Below are 18,180 nucleotides of genomic sequence, written 5' to 3'. Positions count from 1 at the left end.
AAAATTGCTGATGAATAAATGAGTGCCTTAAGTAGACAGATAATATGCTTAATGCAAAGCTAAGGATTCTTTGGTCAGGAGTAGTAAGAAGACAAGTTTGTGAGGGAGGTGGAGGACTTGAAAAGGCACACCAAGAAGTGTAGGGGCTCTATAGAGGAGGAGATGATTGTCAGGGTAAAAAGGGGCGATCACATGCAGAGAGGTCATCACGGAATTACACAGCCACTTCAGTGGGTAGTAAGTGAACTGCTCAGGGGAGGTTGTGGCCAGGGTAAGATACTGAATTTTAAGATTTCATTGGTGGGGCTGTTTTAGGTCATTACTACGTCTAGACTGTGGCCTTGGAAGTATTAGCTCAAACCATGTGGAGTTGCTAACATTCTCCCATTTTTACTTATAAAAGGCATTTTCATGATCCAATCCAATAGTTTGCTAATGTTTAGTGTGCATGGGGTGAATATCATGAATTTTGAGGCTAGGATGTTGATAAACTTATTCAAGAAGACTCTGACACCAGGCAGAGTGAACTGGGGAGGTGGCACGGGGAGGCGTTCTGCAACTCGGGCGCCTGTCTTGGGCGAGGTCGGCGGACGGCCATGAGGAGTGGGGATGAAGGCCAGCAAAGAGCAGTGGCAGAGAAAATTTACAAACAACACGAACAAAGCCATGAGACCACAGGGGTATGGCCTAATTTGGAAGTTGCAAAGGGGAGCTTGCAGTATTGGGAGAAGCAGCAGACTCTTCCGGAAGGGAGTCTCTCAATAAAAGTTCAGTCCCGGTTAAGTAAAGGGGCAGAGGAGACATTCTCAGAGGAAAGAGGATAAAGCTGTATTTCCAGAAGAGAAAGCTTAGGTAGGAGAGAGGCTTTTTACTTGACAATTTTAAGTTACCAGTGCCTAGGATCACCAGATTTACTCACTAAATTGACCTGTCAGCAACTAAGAGAACTAGGGTTTCTGGGAGGTAATGATGGCATGAAGTAAAACCTTGGTTTACTTTATCACAGATGACAATCTGTATCCATTGTGAAAAAAGCTGGCCTAGAACCCAGATGACATAAGAATGTCTTTGACATACGTCCTTTGAATGGCATATCTTTTATGTCTTTGAATGACATAAAAATTGCCTTTGCTGTGATCTACCTTCTGTCTTATCTGTATGCTGACATTTATCTCACTGCTCTGAAGTAACATCATACATCCCTAAGCAGTTACTCATTATATCACAAGGCACATTCCATTGAATTGACTCAAATGGGAAATTAAACATCTCAATTAGTGACTCAGAAATTCGCAGGGCAAAACCCATGGCAGTTATATTCTCTGGGGTGAGATTGGGTCTCAGGCTAATTTTTCCACATGGGACAGGTGAATGGTTCTCTAGTCAGGAGTATGCTCTGCTCTGGTTTTGTAGCTTTCAGAAGAAGGATTCAATCTGACCCTCTGTCCATCTGGTTGGCAAAGCACCTGGATGTGCCCTCAATGAACAACACTAAATTTTAGGATATTGGTGTTTCCATAGCCTCAGAGCTCTCTGCTGTTCGATTATTATAACAAACCTGTAAATAAGAAAAACTAATCACAGAAAATGGCCTGAAGGACATGTAACCGAATGCAGGTTAGGCTCCCTACTACTTTGAGAGCCAATACTAGAGAGGCAGGCGCTGATGTAAAGGAAAGTGGTTAATTTTCAGGTGTTGGCCTCCTGGAAGATGGGGAACTCTTGTCTCAAAGCCCATCTTCACCTCTCAGTGCAGGCAGAGGTTTTGATAAGGAGGGAGAGGGGAAGAGAGCAAAGAGGTCAAGGAACGGGTTGCAAAGTTCTCTATGTGCCGACAAGCACAGTCCTTTCTGATAAGGCAAGTGATGGTCTGGAGTGCATCACCCTGGTTTAGTCATCCTGGTGTTGCTGTCAAAGGTCAGCAAATCTTCTGGAGATTGGATGCCTGAAAGTTAGAATCTGTATCTTTTGAAGTTAGTTCCTAAGATTCTTACACAAACATGCTGTTTATCTACAAGCTATACAAATCAGAGCCTGCACTTGCAGAAACAATGTGAAAAGAATAGTGGGGTGGGTTACAATTCCTCACTGTTACAAACATGTAATCTATTCACTACAAATGTTATCTTTGAGCAAACTCAAGGGCTATTTGCTAGACTTACATTGTTTGGGCTCCTTACATTGTCTTTCCTGAGCAATGCTGGGCTGTCTCTCCATTGTAACATAGCAGTGAAGTGTGGTTACAATGAAGGATGTTGCGATCAGCGCATTATATTAAACTTGTGGTTATTATATGGATGTTGCTCAGGCTACAGTCCTTAACATCACAGTGCCCTAGTTTACTGAGATCTGTGGATGAAACTGCACATGGGTTTCAGCCAGAAAAAGCCAGTCTCCTCTTGAGCCTCTGGTTTGTTTTTCATTGTCATCTGTTAATCTTGTTACCTGTTTTGTCTCCTTTGTTATGCCAGCTGGGAAACTCAAAATCAAATGCGTCACATGGCTGTAGCAATTGTACAGAACATGGTATTAAGCATTGGATGTGCTAAACTTTCCTGTAGTTTTCATTGTATATTTACTCCACTTCTTTTTTTCCTTAAATTTTTATTATGTTTATTGTATGTATCTCTAAGGTGCCTCAGATCCTGTTTTGAAATAAGGAAGATCTACAAATAAAGAAATAAATTTCTACTTAGACTAGTGTCTAAGTAGACACTAGAAAGAAAACAAAAGTAGACACTAGTAGAAAACAAAATCTCCTATTTTGTTTTCAAGCAGAGAACCACCCACAGCTTGAACTCATTAAGCTGCTGAAACAGAGAATTTGAAACACCTGTCATCTGAGTACTTTTCTCTTGGAGGCATCATGCCTGTGATTAGGTCTCGATGGGGACTGCCACATTGCTAAGTCCGTTTGGTTCCTTTTTCCTTTTCTCCTCCTTCCTCTTTAATTTATCACACCCCTACTCTCTGGAACCTTCATTCAGTCCTTCGTGTGGTCCACAAGGTCCCCTTTCCCAAGCACAGTTCTGATTATATCTGCCCCCTAATTACAAAAAAATCTTCAAAGTTTTTTATTGCCTACAGGAAAAAGGCCAGATTTTACTTACCTTTTTGTACTCTGGACTTAGCATAGGCCTGGAATATAGTAGGCAGCTGATGAATGTTTGTTGAATGAACTGAATTGAATTATACAACATAATGTACATGGGCCTTAGCAGAGCACTTGGCACCAAAAATGTTTACTTCTCAATCACTTTCTCTTCACACCTGGCAAGAATCTCCCTTTCCCGCCTCATCTCCCACCACTGTGATTCTAATCTTCACTGACTCATAATTTTATGCACATAACATACATTTCTATGCTCAGGGGGCCTTCATCATGCTGTCCTTTCCTATAATGTAGCTTTGCTCATGTCTAGAGAAAATAATGCATATTCCTGGTGATGCTGGTTGAACTCTTCTCTATAACAAGCTATGACTTTTATATTTAAATTGTTTTATCTGATTGGGCAATTTTGTCATCTTTCATATGAAATTGTATGTTCTTTTTAACCAGAAAAGCTCCTTAAAATGAATTAAAACTTACTTCCATTTATCAATGCATGCACCTCTTCTTTCTATTACTCAAACTCATTAATAAGTAAGTGATGGTCAAACTCTTGGATTTGAAAAGATGGCTTTTATTTTTATTTTTAGATTTTATTTATTTGTTTTTTGGAGAGAGGGAAAAAGAGGGAAAGCAGAAGAGAAACATTGATGTGCAAGAGGAACATGGGGACCTGGCCCACAACCCAGGCATGCACCCCGACTGGGGATGAAACCAATGACCTTTAGGTTTGCAGAACGATGTCCAGCCCACTGAACCATACCAGTCAGGCTGAATGGATAGTTTTTGCACATACATATCCAGTTGGTTAGCATTTTATTTCATCAACTCACTCCCTACAGGTAGTCTAAAATACATTTTAGAAAATATTGTGATAACGAGGATGGGTGATTTATTTAGCTCGTGAAAACTCAACCCAAAGCTACTGACAGCTGCAATTCTCCTAGCCACTTCCACATAATTTTTAAAATGTGAATGCCAGGAATGGTGCTGTTGACATTAATATCAGGACAAGGGAGAGAAGGACTAGGTGTCTCCGGAGGAGTCGGTGGGGGAATAAACAAAGATACTTGTGCAATGTTGGAGATTTCTGACATCAGGTTGACCTTATCAACTGCCTGAACAGCGATGAAGAGATCCGTGCCATTTTCAAAAGTGACGCCTTCTGGTGTAAACACAAAGACTTCCTCAGAATTGGCTTCCTTTGGAATGAGGTCAGTAGTGTTCACTTGAATTGATTCATTGAACTTGTCTCTGAGATCAAGAATACTTGTGCTTATTCCAATGATATACTGGTGAGCTGGAAAAAAAAGGACGTGACTTGCAATTCTCAAGTTTTAAAAGGCTGTTAGAAACTATATCACCATCCCATAAAGTGCCAATAAATAAATGTGATTGATGCTTCATTTTGACAAGCATTAGTATCTTTTTACATTCGTGTGTGTGTATCTCTGTAGCGGGGTATAGGCGTAACAGAGTATAAGGTGAGAGGCCCCAGGGCCCCCCACAAGCCTAGCTTGGGGCCTGGGAAAAGCTACAACACAGGGATTGAGGGTTATTTTGCATATTAATAACAGCAGGCTAGCTTCACAGCCTGCTCAGAGCCAGGGAGATGTGTATGACTTTGACCCATGATGTAGCTGGGAGGCAGCTCCCCTGTTACAGCCTCTGTGAGAGAGCTTGGAGATGGTTCCTCCATGCCACAGGGCCATGCCTAACCAGACTAAGTATGGTAGCCAAGAAAGGCTGAAAATACAGGAGTGCTAGCAGGTGTAGCTGATTGTGGGAGGCGTCAGAAATGGGGTTACAGAGGAAGATCCTCGGGGGATTTAAACCCAGGTTCGGCAACCACGTGGAGGCTTGACCACCGGTTTTGGGAGCAGAGAGGGGGCTGTCTTGATCACCCGGCTTAGGAAGCAGGAAAGCAAGATGTGGCAGCCATCCGGACTTAAGCTCTTAAGCTCTCTCTTAGCATTTTGAAAGGATGCAGAAGAACTCCCACCAGCCCACCATGAGGATGAAGTTTTGGATTACAAACAGGAACCTAGCTGAGCTACAGACTTCTGTTTCTTTTCCTGAGATACGGTACTCCTCACTGGCCTGGTTTAGCCAGGGGAGGCAGGACTGTGGGTGTTTGTGGGTGTTTTAAAGTGACTTTGGGATTTAATGGCGACATTCTGCCATTATTCTAAACCTGTATAACTTCTGAATAAATAGTTCCTTTTCTTTTTACCAAACTCTGGCATTGAGAGCCACAGGTTCTAACAAGGCAGTAGGCAAAGAAGAACCATAGTGAAAAAAGACCCCAGGGGAGGGGGGTTGTTTCTGTAACATCTCAACAGAGTGATACATGTAAAACTGGGTCAGCTTTGGCCAGTATTTCTGGGTATAGTACCTGGTTGAGAGAGGAGGTTCTTTAAATATTATTTTATTATTTATAGAGGCATTTTGGTACCAGTGCTTCTCAAACTTTAATGTGCACACAAATCACTCAGAGATCTTAAAAATGCAGATTCTGGTTCAGTAGGTTTGGGGTGAGGCCTGAAGCTCTAAGTCTCTAACAAGTATTCATGTGATGCCCACGCTGCAGTCGATAGGCCCGACCTTGACAGGTTTCTTGCAGAGGAAAGCTCGGCTGCGTAGATATTTCTGCTGAATTCTCACCTTTCTGGGAGTCATTACTAAAAATGGGCTTTGTTAAAGGACACTTTGGCAAGATTTCAGGGAAAAAACAAAACAAAACAAGGCTTGCCTTTTCCTGGTTGAACCCTCTTACACCTAAAGTAGGCCACTTTTTCAGATTCTAAACCTCCCATTTTAAAATCTTTTAAAAAATTATTTCTAAAATCAAGGTAACATTGGTTAACAGCACTATATAAATTTCAGGTGTACAACATTATAATTCTCTCTCTGTATACTCTACTACACACTCACCACCAAAAGTCTAGTTTCCATCTGTTCTCTTATATTTGACCCCTTTTACCCATTTTGTCCTTGTCCCACCCCCTTCATTTCAGAGGACATTCGAGATCCCCCCTGCCTTCCATATGCATCACAAGATGCTTGCCTGCCTCACTCCCTTTGCCTGGCCGCTGACCTCCTTACAGGGTCTGCACCACATTCAGCTCACCTCTTCCATGATCATAATCGTCCCCAGGAGCCGTCCACGTCAGATTAATAAGATTGTCCCCTTGGAGTTTTGCCTTCAGGTCGGTGATTTGACAAGGTGGGAAGAGATCAGGTATGGGAGCATTTGGGACATTGGAGGCCACAAATGAACCTCCCGAGGATGTTCTGCTGAAACACACTTGCTTGCCTTGAAGTTCTTCCTTATTAATTTCAGGTCTTGGTGGGTTCCATTTTACTTCACCTGCATTAAAATAGTTCTCAATATATGGTAAGCTGCTCAAAATGGCTATCCTTCCCTCTGTTTTGTTATTGGATTACCCTCTTTCTACTCTTCCCATCCCCTTATTTCCTCCCATACACAACATTCATTTTAACTGTTTCGTGTAAAAAATCCCAAACCAGTTTGCATCAGAGAGAAAAAAGCAGAGAGAATCATAGTTCTTTATTTCATGCTTATTTAGTGCAATAACTTTTATAATTTATTTTCATGACACTTGTCCTGGAATTGTTTCCTTTTCCATCTTTTAACCTATCCTGATTGTACCCTTCCACAAGCTTGGTATAAACACTCCTTCTGTTTTAAGTCTCCTCCAAATGCCTCAAGAAATCTCTTCCACCCAAACAATGCTGTGGGGTCCATGACCTTTTCTATTTATTTGGTAATTAATTACCTCGACCTTTAAGAATTACCAGGGTTATTTATTCTGTATGTTTTTCTCTTTCTCCATGTTCGTGTTTTATCTTTTTATTAGATGCACCTTCTTGTGAAATGTTCTAAGTTAGGGGTTCTAAAATTTTATGCTTTTGAAAGACTTCTAATTTTCTCAGTGAATATATGGAAACCTAGTTCTTGTTGCAAATAAGACTTTCTCATAAGCTCTACTTCTTCAGCCCATACATTTTACCCTGTAAAGACAGACTGATCTTAATACCCATTAGTTTGGTCTTGGGCAGACACGAAGTAGGTATGTTAGCAGGCTAAGGGTTAGTATTAGATTTGCCAATAGAGATCATCTCTATTGGTATTTAGGCTCTTTGCGTCCCAGTGCCAAGCCAGGTGTTATCATTATTAGTTATGTAAACCAATAACTTCTCTACCCTCAGTTTCTCTGTCTGTAAAATGGGATAAGTAGGAGAATGAAATGTAATAATGCAATTAAAACACTGAGCATAGGCCAGAGACAGCTGCCTTCTTCTTCTAATTAAAAAAGAAGGACAAATGGGAATAAAATAAGCTATAATATTTGATGGACTTTTTCAACCATTGGTGTCTTTTAAAGCCTTTTTCCCTATGATCACAGTTGATGAGAGGCACTATATGTCTCAGAATTCTCCCTTTACTAAGCATACACCCAAGTCAACAGAACAGTGGAAAGCTTCTTGAAGGAGCTGTTCTTACTATACCCAGAGGTAGGAAAAGACCTGCCCAGGATGGGGTGGTTTGATGAAAAACAAGTCCTGGAATCTATCAGGACTCAGTCTTGGTTACACTCCCAGCTCTAGTCTAAGGCAAGTGTTCATAATCGAGTGATATGGAACTCCCTGTTTCTTAGAGCATAATTTGCCCACCCGCTTACATGCAGGCTCAGCTTGCTGGCTGGTGTTAGGGTCACCCACTATTCTCCCTGGTCTCAGCAGGAAGAGAGGGAGAAAGGAAGAAGTGGGGGCGGGGGGGGGGGGGCTTACGGCGATACTGATTTGGATAACAAGCCCTAAATTGCTATTTTTTGATTCTATGGAAATGCCTATGTCAGTGGAAAGAGCTTCATTACAAAAAGTTTTACAATTTATTGAAAGTAGTAACAAACATTTGTTGAATACTTACTGTTTATCAACAATAGTTTATTAGGTATAATTCCTTATTTATTCCCCATAACCATTCTGGGAGGTAATAACCATTGTTATCCCTATTTGACAACTGAGGAAAGTGAGGATCAAGGAGATTACCTAAAATAATTTATCTGGTAGAAGGCTGGAATTTGAGCCAAAACCATCAAAAGATACGTTCAATTTAGTGTCTTTTTTTTAAGTTTTATTTTTTTTTAATTTTAATCATTGTTCAAGTACAGTTTTCTCCCCCCTACTCCCATTCCAGCCCACTCAATTTAGTGTCTTAAACTGAGGACTATTTTGCACCCAGGGGACAGTGGAAGACATCTGGAGGCATTTCTGATTGTTACGACTATGAGGGCTGTTTTGTTTTCTAGTGCATAGAAGCCAGAAATGCTGCTAAACACCCTACAAAGCACAGGACAACCCCCACAACAAATAATTTTGGGGCTCAAAAGGTCCATAATGCCAAGTCTGAGAAACCCTACTGCACCATTCTCCCCAGGGGCTAAATGGTTTCCTTTTTATCCGAAGACTTTGCTCAAGTCAGATGTGTGTTATTACAGTTACTTACCATCCTCAATCCAGCCAGGGATGTACATGGCTCCATTCTGCTGGGGTGTAACTCTCCGCCTGACTGCATTCACTCCTCCCAGAGCCTGCACTTTTACACTGTATCTACCGTTTGCATCGTAGGCTGTAAAATACCTTGAATAGACACCGTCATCCTTAGTAGCATCAGCACCTTGAGAGGGCAATGAAGGAATTAATGAATATTTTAAAAATAACAAGGCATTTGTATACTTCCAAATCAAATGTGGGTTAAAAATTTTCAAAGCAAAGAGAATCCAGCATAGTCTCCAAGAGAGTTTAGGATTTGACTATGTAAAGCATGAGGACTCCTTCTTTTACAAGTGTGCATGTGTGTGCTGTGTATATGTGTGTATAGTTTAACACATGTACACCTTATCCTCATGAACTATTGTCTGTCTTTTTGGAATCAGAGCTCATGTTATGCATCTCTGGTATACTCCACACAGCACAGTTTAGTTACTCAGTAAGTAGTTAAACTATCTTAAAGTATCTCTGGTACAGAATTGAATTGCTATGTTACTGAGGAGCAAAAAAATGTTGTATGATTAGTTTTCAAAAATTCATGACTTCTCCCCAGGGTAGATTTAGGAAGGAAATTCATTTACAAAATTTGTTCTAATAAGATTACTTGCATCAGAGTAAGCAGTCAAGTTCCTCCTAAAAAAGAAATGTAGAATTCTCTTTCTCCCTGTTAGATTTCTTAAATACAGAAATAATGGGCAGGATTCTCACTTTGGGAACAAGATGATAGAGTGTCTGCATAGATAAGGGAGTCACGTATAACTGTCCTTGAATCTGTCTCTGATGCTTTAGTGGAGGGCTAATATCTCAAAAGTGTGTGGGGAAGTAAAAAATGAATATATATATTATATCCCTAACGCAAGAAAAGTATTAATTTTTTGGAGAGTATGGAATACCTTCTGATGACTCCCTAGAATTTCAGCTATTGTGCTTGAGCTACCAATGTATTTGGGCTTTGCAGAGGCTAAAGGTAGGGCTTTTTTATGTTTTCCAACATTTTGAAATATAAGAATGGGGCATGGAGCAGAAAGTTCTCCCAACCAGACCCCCAGTGCTAGACTCCTGGCTTCTGAGTGTCCTCACCAGGTCTTGTCCTCCAGCTCTTCCCTGTTTGATTCATGGAAAAGAAAGACATGTTTCCCAATTTCATGAGTGGTTACCTGCTCCATTGTCCAATAATTCCAAGGCAACTGTTTTTCCATCTGCTGATTCTATCAGGGCTGTAACACTGGCCCCGAGAATTGGGAAGGCTCCTTGGTGAATCTTGGCATAAACTACCATGGGACTAGGGAATTTGCCTGTGTCCTTATTCATTTTGGAGGTCACTGTAACTGGAGGCAAGGTAGCGCTTGATGCACGGGAGGTGACAGTCAAAGTCAGGGTTTGCGAGCTTGCTTGTAGACTATAATTCCAAAAGCCAAACTGACCAAAACAGATGGAAACACATCTAGTTAGTATCCACATGGCACATAACTGACCTCACTGCCACCTATAGGAGGAGTCTATCTGATACAAGCACGTTAGAAGCATATCTCAGATGGTCTTTGATACTCTCAGCCAAGTGAAATGCTGGTATGTTTGAACCCACTACATGGCTCTTATTGTCAAGAAAACCCTAGTTGGGGGAAATGAACTGAAAACTGTTCTTATCATTGCCTTGGTTTCTCAAGGGCAGGGTCAAATTAATGAGTTCCTGAGGTATAGGAAATAGTTTTCATGATCCTGAAACTTTATGGATCATGTTGCATCTTGACTGCTATGTAATTTGAGGGTTCTCCTTTTAGTACCTGGAGAAAATAACACCAATTTTCTTTCCCTTGATTTGCTGTAATACTGAGTGATTTCCTCTTGATGGAAATATTTTCTTGTTTTTTATTTCATTCAGTACTGACTTTCCTTTTAGCAACTGCCCACATTTAAAAAGCTATAATTATTCTATAAAAACTTTATCTTGTCAGCTCTGCCTGGTGTGGCCCAGTGGATTGAGTGACGATCTGTGAACCAAAGGGTCTCTAGTTCAATTCTCAGTGAGGGCACATGCCTGGGCTTTGGTCCAGGTCCCCAGTAGGGGGTGCTCAAGTGGCAACCACACATTGATGTTTCTCTCCCTCTCTTTCTCCCACCCTTCCCCTCTCTAAAAATAAATAAATAAAATCCTTAAAAACATAGTTTAAAAAAACACTTTTTCTTGTCAAATTGTGAGAAGGAAAAAAGCTGACTCCATACCTTGGCAGTGCCTGGGATCTGGAGGTAGGCCACTTTGGTGTGCGTGTCCATTAAAAAGCCATCTTGTTTCTTTCCACTGGGATCCCAGAGAAGGATCTGGGGAGGCTGCGCCGTCCAGGTGATGAGAAACAAAGTGTCGTTTCCCACACTGCTGTCCACAATCACTGTGCCATTCATCCACTGACTGTTCTGGAGAGTTAATCCCCTACTTGCAAGCTGTTAAGAAACAACAACTCCTTACTTTCTAGAGAATACAGCTCCCATCACAGGGTCTCTTCCATTCTGCCCCCCAATTTTCAGCTGTCCCATTAAAAAGCCCTTAGTGCCTAAGTCCTTGGTTTGGTATTTAGCATCTATTATGACCTAATTCTAAATTACCTTTCCAGCTTTAGCTTCTGCAATGCTGATTCCTAGACCCAAAGCAGAACACTTCCCCAAACGACTCCCATGAATTTACCATGCTCTCACTTTTCTTGGAAGTCTGATGCTCATCTCCATCTGTGCATGCTGCGCCCGTCCTTCCAAAATCATTACAAAACTCACTGTATCAATGAAGCTTTCTCTAATGTCCATCTGAGCAGCCGGGAGTAACCTCCTCCTCCTGTGAGCTCCCATAGAACCTTGTATCTGTCCATCCTTTGACATTCACTGTATTTTATTTTATACCTACTGGTGTACAGAGCTCATCTTATTTACTAGACTGTAAACCTTTAACAGTCTAGTAGAGTGACTGAGACTTACTTTCACCTCTGTATGGATTGTTTGAATTGCAAATAACTAATTGTTAGATTGAGTGTTATTGCAGTCCCTGTGAAGATAAATGAAATAAGTCAAATCCCAAGGCTGATTTGTTGTTTGCAATAGAAAGAGCTGAGGAGCAGGGATTGAGGTGGGGAAGGGCTAGTAAGACTTTTGTAGAAAGCGTGACTTTGAGGATTATGGCCAAGATAATTATTTATTGTCCTTAAATCAAAATCCATTAGAAGATAAAATGGCCTGGTCATGGAGCCAGACTTTCTAGTTGCATGGGAAGATTATGATCATGGATACAAAGAAAGTCAAAGGCTCTTAGGTCTGATTCTTATGGCAGGTGAGTAAATGAATCACACTGTTTCTCTTCCTGTTGGGTTTCTTAAATAACAACTAATGGGCAGAAATTCCCTGACAGTGAACTTGTCCTTTCATCAGTTTGATTACTTTTTTAAGGCACATTCCTCCCATTTCCAAAACAGGCTCTTGAGTTTAACTTTCTAAATTTGAACTAGGATAACTCAAATGAGTATAATTGCTTTCTTCTTTGCCTGAATAAATGCCACATCGGTAGACAAAAAAGCCTGTTGTTTTGAAATCTGGCAGTATTTGGCTTTGAGGTACTCCTTTACTCTTATCCAAATTTTCATAATAAAAGTTACAATTCACACAGGTATGATTACTGATTATTTACTCTAGATTAAAAATCATGGAAGTTTTGCAACTATTGGGGAAGAGCATTTAAAAATGTCCTATTTTTTAATAGTTATGTGACTTTTGAAAGAAAAATTTGGTTTTCTTGACATTTCAGAATCAGAAAGGCCTATGGAAGTTTTCTGGTTCATATCTGACTGAGAAACTGAGGCCGAAGGGGTGAGGGTCTTTGCCAGTGGCCACAGAGCTAGTGACAGACACGGGACAAGGCTCCAGCTGTCTGGACTGAGAGCACGGGCTTTTCACAGTCCAAAGCTCTTTTCATCTATTATATGGAAATCTTGGCTAGTATCAGAGATTTGAGGTAATGGAAATATTGAGCAAGTAATCCCTGAACACTTGTCCTAGAAAATTTGTATTGAGATAATCTATTCTGAAGAAAATTCTGAGCAATTAATTATATTGCTATGGGTGCTTGTTAACAGATGTTAAGAAAGAGTTCTTGGACCTGTTATATTTTGTGTTGCTGCTTTTCATGAGGAAGTTACTTAGTACTTTTTCCAAACAAGTAAACATGATTGCCTTTTTAAATGAGTAGTGTTGCATTTTAGGAATAATGTTTCATATCAGCCTGAAACATCCATTTAATTTTTATTCACTATTAGAAGAGTGTAGAACTTAAAACTTTTAACCATTAAACTCTCCATTTTTGCAAGAGTTATTTAAAAACATGAAAAGTTGAAGAGGAAGAAGTCTGACCTGGACAGAATGCTGGGAGACAGCTGCATTTCCTGACGAAAGGGCCCCAAAAGCATCAATGAGGCCATTGTTCTGAGCTTGATCCGAAGCATATGTCTTTAAACCTCCTAAGAAGCAAATTACACTATCAGAAGATATTTTGTAGAAAGCAAGTGTTTACAACATTTTTCGCCATTCTCAAGGTAGCAGAATACACAGAATAAAAGTTCTACTGTGTTATTAAAGTCTTAATAGATCAACGTCAAATAGGTACTGAGATAAACCCGGAAGTCAATACTACTTTTTTAACCTGACTAAATCATAGCTTTAGCAGCGTCTTAGTCGATATGGCTACTTCAGGTACCTGCAAAGCAGTCGTGGATCTCTGAAAGGCCCGAACTGATATCATAAAATTCATGTTTTAAAAGCTATATACTTTCATCTGAGAGGATCCATGAAACCCTGTTCCAAGGCTCTTGATTTATTCTTATTTTAGACCTTATCCTAACAAGGTTGACTTTCAAGTTTTCTCCTAAATCAGAAGAGCTAGGCATGTGCCGAAAGCAAGAAATGACAGCTGACAAGGAGCAGTCATAGAAGAGCACAATATGTAATAAAAAGCGAGACACACCAAGCCGAGCAGTCTTGGGCTATTTGGAACAAGTGTAACTAAGAGAGTTGATGTGAAAGTACCTTTAAACTATTAACACCATCCAAGGCCTAAGGAAAGTGTTTTGATTGCATTGTTGGGGCACTCCCTAGATCCCCTTCTCTAGGCAAGCGCATCTCTTCTCAGCTGCTCTGTTACCTACTAAAGGCATATCACTGCTTCCTTTTCCAGAGATTTGCCTTACCAAAAGGGGTCACCCAAGCTAGAGGAGTAACAGGCTCCCTCCTCTCTGCCCTGCCCTGACAGTCCACAGCCACTGACTGATGGACACAGTGGTGATGGATACAAAAGGCCAGCCCTCTTGCTTTAAAATGGGACCATGTTCGTGATGCAGTTCCAGACCCAGAGTCCCCTGTGGAGTCAGGCTTCAGCTAGGCTCTAAGTTCAGTCCGATCCATGCCTCGCTCCTTTCCCTGCCTTATCCTACTTTTCTCCCTCCCTTCTGACATCTCTCCTAAAAGTCACATGCATCCAAATCCCTGTTTCAATCTCTGCCTCTAGGAAGCACAGCCTAAAACAGCTCGTATTAGGAGCAAACAGCCCTGTCATTTTAGCTGCCTCAGAAAGCAACTCAGCATAGTAATTGATGTCCATAATGCTGGCTCTAAGTAAAAGAAACAAAAATAAATTGTGCCCATTTATTCTGCTAAAGAAGCCAGGGACACATGGAGTCTATTTTAACCATCTGTTGTGAATGGGAGTTAAAAGCACAATATATTAATGTTCTACAGAGAAAGTGCATTGTATTCCACATTTTCAGAGTGACCTTCCATGTGGTGTAGCAGGCCCTCTGCTCTCCCCTGATACTCCTTGTTAAAAGTCCCAATTCAGATGTCATCTTTCCGGACCTTTCTCCTTCCCTTCTTTGTGCCTCGTACTTTCTATTGCCAACAGAGCTCTTGTATCATGCTGTTATGTAGTGAGTGACTTGTCATCTGTCTTTCCTGGGTCCCTTTGGCCAGCTGCCAGCTAGAAGTGAGTGGTTCCTGGCTAACCTATTAGATTCCTTCCAGTCCTTATAAAGTTCCTGGGAAGAGCATGCCAAGTCTTTACCAGGGCACCATGCTGATTCCATCCTCTCCAGACTGCTCTAATCCTAGAACCAAGGCCTTAAAATAAATGATGGAGTAGGTTCTAATGGATATTGGGGGTAAGGCAGTGGTTTGGCCAGTAAGATTACCCCTATCTCTCCCTACCCACCCTTTGCCCTATCCCCCAGTTCACTGGCACTTACAGTCCAGTGAAAAGACAGCACAGTGGGACTCAGGTCCCTCACCTGTCATTTTTGATAGCTCCTCCAGTTCTTTCGCTGCATCAGGCCCCAGAGCAACTGTGTGGATGATGGCTCCACTCTGCTTCACCTCGTTGAAGCACGTGCTAATGGTCCTGTCCTCCCCGTCAGTCAGGAGCACAATTTCAGACCCATCTGTTGGGTATTTCTTCCTAATGAGCTAAGGACATGATTCAAAGCATGAGCCATCAGATGCAGGGCAGCCCAAGTGTTTGTGAAAACTGCATTTATAGAGAACAAGAGGAATTCCAGAGAGAATAAACAACAGTGTCTGGGAATGGTCAAGTATCTCTCTGTTTTGAAATGATACAGTTTTAAATGAGAAACATTCATGGAACTTGATGTGGTCCTTTTCTCTTGGCTAATCTGCTCCAGAGAGGTTTTTACAAAGTGGGATGCAGGAAAGAACATTTCCTTCACATAATTTCTCCTTCACAGGTTTTCAGGGGCCCCAGAAGCCTTCAGAAACCGCCCTCATTGAGTGGGGATAATATTTGGGGAATATTAGACCTATGGCAGATTTTAGCTTGTATGGTATTCACCAGTCTGGCCATACCAACTGTTTATGTCTGGCATTGGTCCCGGTTGGTCAATACCAAGCTCACATGAATTGTTAAAAATTTTAATATCCCCTATGATTAAAGCAAATAATTTTATTCCTATTAATGCCAGTTTTATGTGTCCTTTGATACCTATGTTTTAACTATTCTTGCTAAACACAGACTACATGTTTTATATGATTTAGAGAGGACAATGTTGAATAAGATTATAATAAAAGGAAAATTAGATAAAAGAATAGTGTTATCCATTTAAGAAGAGGAAGGCAAGAGCTCCCTCTTCCTCTAAAAAGAATGGAAGGAAGACCCAGAAGCAGGAACAATGAGAAATCAAGCCCAAGTACCCTCCCCTCTCTGAACTGGACTCTCTGAAAAGGAAGGCATCTTAAGCAAGTTGAAAGGAAAGCTGAAGGCAGAGAAGACATTGGCTTCACTTTGTTTGAACTCTGAAAGGGCTCAGCCACACAAGGGAGAAGGGCAGAACTGTGACTGTTGCCTGTGAATGATCCCAGAGCCCAGAAGCCTATCAGCCATGGCCATGGCCTTGGTCTGACCAAGCTGCAGGGTCTTAGAGGCAAGAGAAAGGGCTTAATTTGGATTCCCCATCACAGCTATGTGTCATGGAAACAATGCAGACATTCCCACATACACCACTGGGGAGACAGAAGACGGCTGAGTTGAGAGTTGGCAGGCGAGAAAACAGGTCATCTTTTTATAGAAGCTGAGGGGTGTGCAGCCTTCCTTGAGGGCTCGATGGAGGATGTAGGTGTACTCAGGGCTCTGCTCCAACAGTGACAGCCAGGGTGGGGCTGAATTAGCTGGGAAGGACCACTGTATCTTGATCAAGCCAAGAGAACAAGCAAAGTACAGTGGCCACACATCAGCAGACACAACTACCAGGAGCCCAGGACAGACCTGGCCAGGGTTCTCTAGCAAGGACCAGTGGGAATCTTGAGGAGAATGCTCCCTCAAAATTCCCACTGCATCCAAGAGCCTCAGCATCCAAGGCTGTTTACTTCAGTATCCTGAAGTCACCCACAAACTTCTCCCACCCCACATGAGGAGCATTTAAATTCCAATTGTATCCCTCACACTCTCTCACCAATCTGAGTGGAAAACACAGAACCAGACCTTCTCTCACCACCAGGCCATCTGGAATTAGCCATCTCCCTTAGGGTTTTGCACAGCAGGAGTTTAGGATATGTTGGGGATTTCACTGTCAGCTTCCCTCCCTCATTTGCTTCTTTAACCAAAGCTTGAATGAGTGGTCGAGGAAGGGAACCCAGATGCACACAGACACTTGGCAAATGGTCTTTCCAGCTGACTGTGTCCACAATATAAACCACTTTCAGGGACCTGTCCTTCAAGGTAGAATGAAAAGGGGAGAGGGACAGACTGAATTTGAGGTAATGTTTGAGTCCACTGCCCACAAGGAGCTCAGTGTTTCTGCTGCTGCTGGGGAATCTGACACGGCCCCATCGATGCGCTGTGCCCACAGCAGGTGCAGAGCAGGCCTGCCCAAGACATGGTGAGATCCTGAGACCTTAGACCTGCCAGCCTCTTTCAGCTTCCTAGTCTTTGTTTCAAGGGTTAAATAGATTCTGAATAAATATATAATGTTGTATTCTGTATTTGGAGCAATTAAGCATCAGGTGCAATCAAATAATTCTATTTTATTTATGGTGGTGGGAAAATGAAGACAACTGTATTTAAACAACAATAAAATGATAAAAAATAAAATAAAAATAAAATTTAATTTTACTTACTGAAAGCCTCCCGTATACATGATATTGTGCCAATAGCCTGGGAGGTAAAGAGATAAGACTTACCACTAAAGAAGTTTTGCTTGAGTGAAGCACATGATTGGGAAATGAGAGACAAGAGCCTAGAAGCCGTAAGATATATATAGGTATATGGATATATACATTATATATATATAAAATGTATATATTTTAAATAAAAAGGTCATAGGATTCAGAAGGCAACAGTCTAAACAGTTAAAAAGATCAGGAAGATGTCAAGAAGCAAGGCTTGATGGTCCTGTGGAGAGTGAGGGCGAGCTGAGGTGCACAGGAAGGGGGAGGCAGCACTCAGCAGGGAGCTGGCCTGGCAAAGACGTTGAAGCTCTGAAGGACAGGTGATCTAACTTGCTCAACTGTAGGACTCCTGAAAGAGAGCCCCTGGTACTTAAGCTTGGAAAGGGAGGTAAGGGCTATATTGTGAAGGCCCCAAATACTAGATAGAGAAATTTCTACTTAATTTTATTGCAAATGGCAAGACATTGATATCTAAGTATAGGGATGACATGATTGGATGGTTAGATGGGATCGTTGGATATACTCCAACTGTAACTACAGTTACAGTTCCTAAGGCCTCCTGTTTCAATAAATAAACCATTTGCTTGCCCAAAAAGAGGTCCTTCTATACCCAGAAATTTGGAGTGTTAAGCTTCAAATTTAACCATAACTCAGAGCTCATTTTTTTCTTATAGAAGATAGTCTTTTATATCCCTGTGTACTTTCCTCCATAGCCCTCATTATAGTTTATGAACATACATTTATTTGTGTGACTGTGTGATTAATGTACAGTATCTCCCCAATATTTAAAAAAA

General features: G+C 41.4%; 1 protein-coding gene across 1 annotated transcript in view; it reads right to left on the bottom strand.

Moving 5' to 3' along the window:
- Window positions 1–3,899: 3,899 nt before the first annotated feature.
- The window catches only part of CLCA1 (chloride channel accessory 1), a 32,524-nt gene continuing 18,243 nt past the window's right edge, over window positions 3,900–18,180 (bottom strand). Inside the window, exons 8-14 of the mRNA XM_028511131.2 lie at window positions 14,998–15,172; window positions 13,073–13,179; window positions 10,910–11,125; window positions 9,844–10,105; window positions 8,643–8,813; window positions 6,240–6,479; window positions 3,900–4,409 (exon numbers count right to left, since the gene is read on the bottom strand). Of these exons, the coding sequence (XP_028366932.2) occupies window positions 4,021–4,409; window positions 6,240–6,479; window positions 8,643–8,813; window positions 9,844–10,105; window positions 10,910–11,125; window positions 13,073–13,179; window positions 14,998–15,172 (1,560 nt within the window). The 3' untranslated portion in view covers window positions 3,900–4,020. The remainder of the gene's footprint in view (window positions 4,410–6,239; window positions 6,480–8,642; window positions 8,814–9,843; window positions 10,106–10,909; window positions 11,126–13,072; window positions 13,180–14,997; window positions 15,173–18,180) is intronic.

The sequence above is a fragment of the Phyllostomus discolor genome, chromosome 5, assembly GCF_004126475.2.
Source record: "Phyllostomus discolor isolate MPI-MPIP mPhyDis1 chromosome 5, mPhyDis1.pri.v3, whole genome shotgun sequence".
Classification (NCBI taxonomy): domain Eukaryota; kingdom Metazoa; phylum Chordata; class Mammalia; order Chiroptera; family Phyllostomidae; genus Phyllostomus; species Phyllostomus discolor.
Note: the sequence above shows the minus strand (reverse complement) of the source record. Positions and strands in the feature narration are given on the sequence as shown.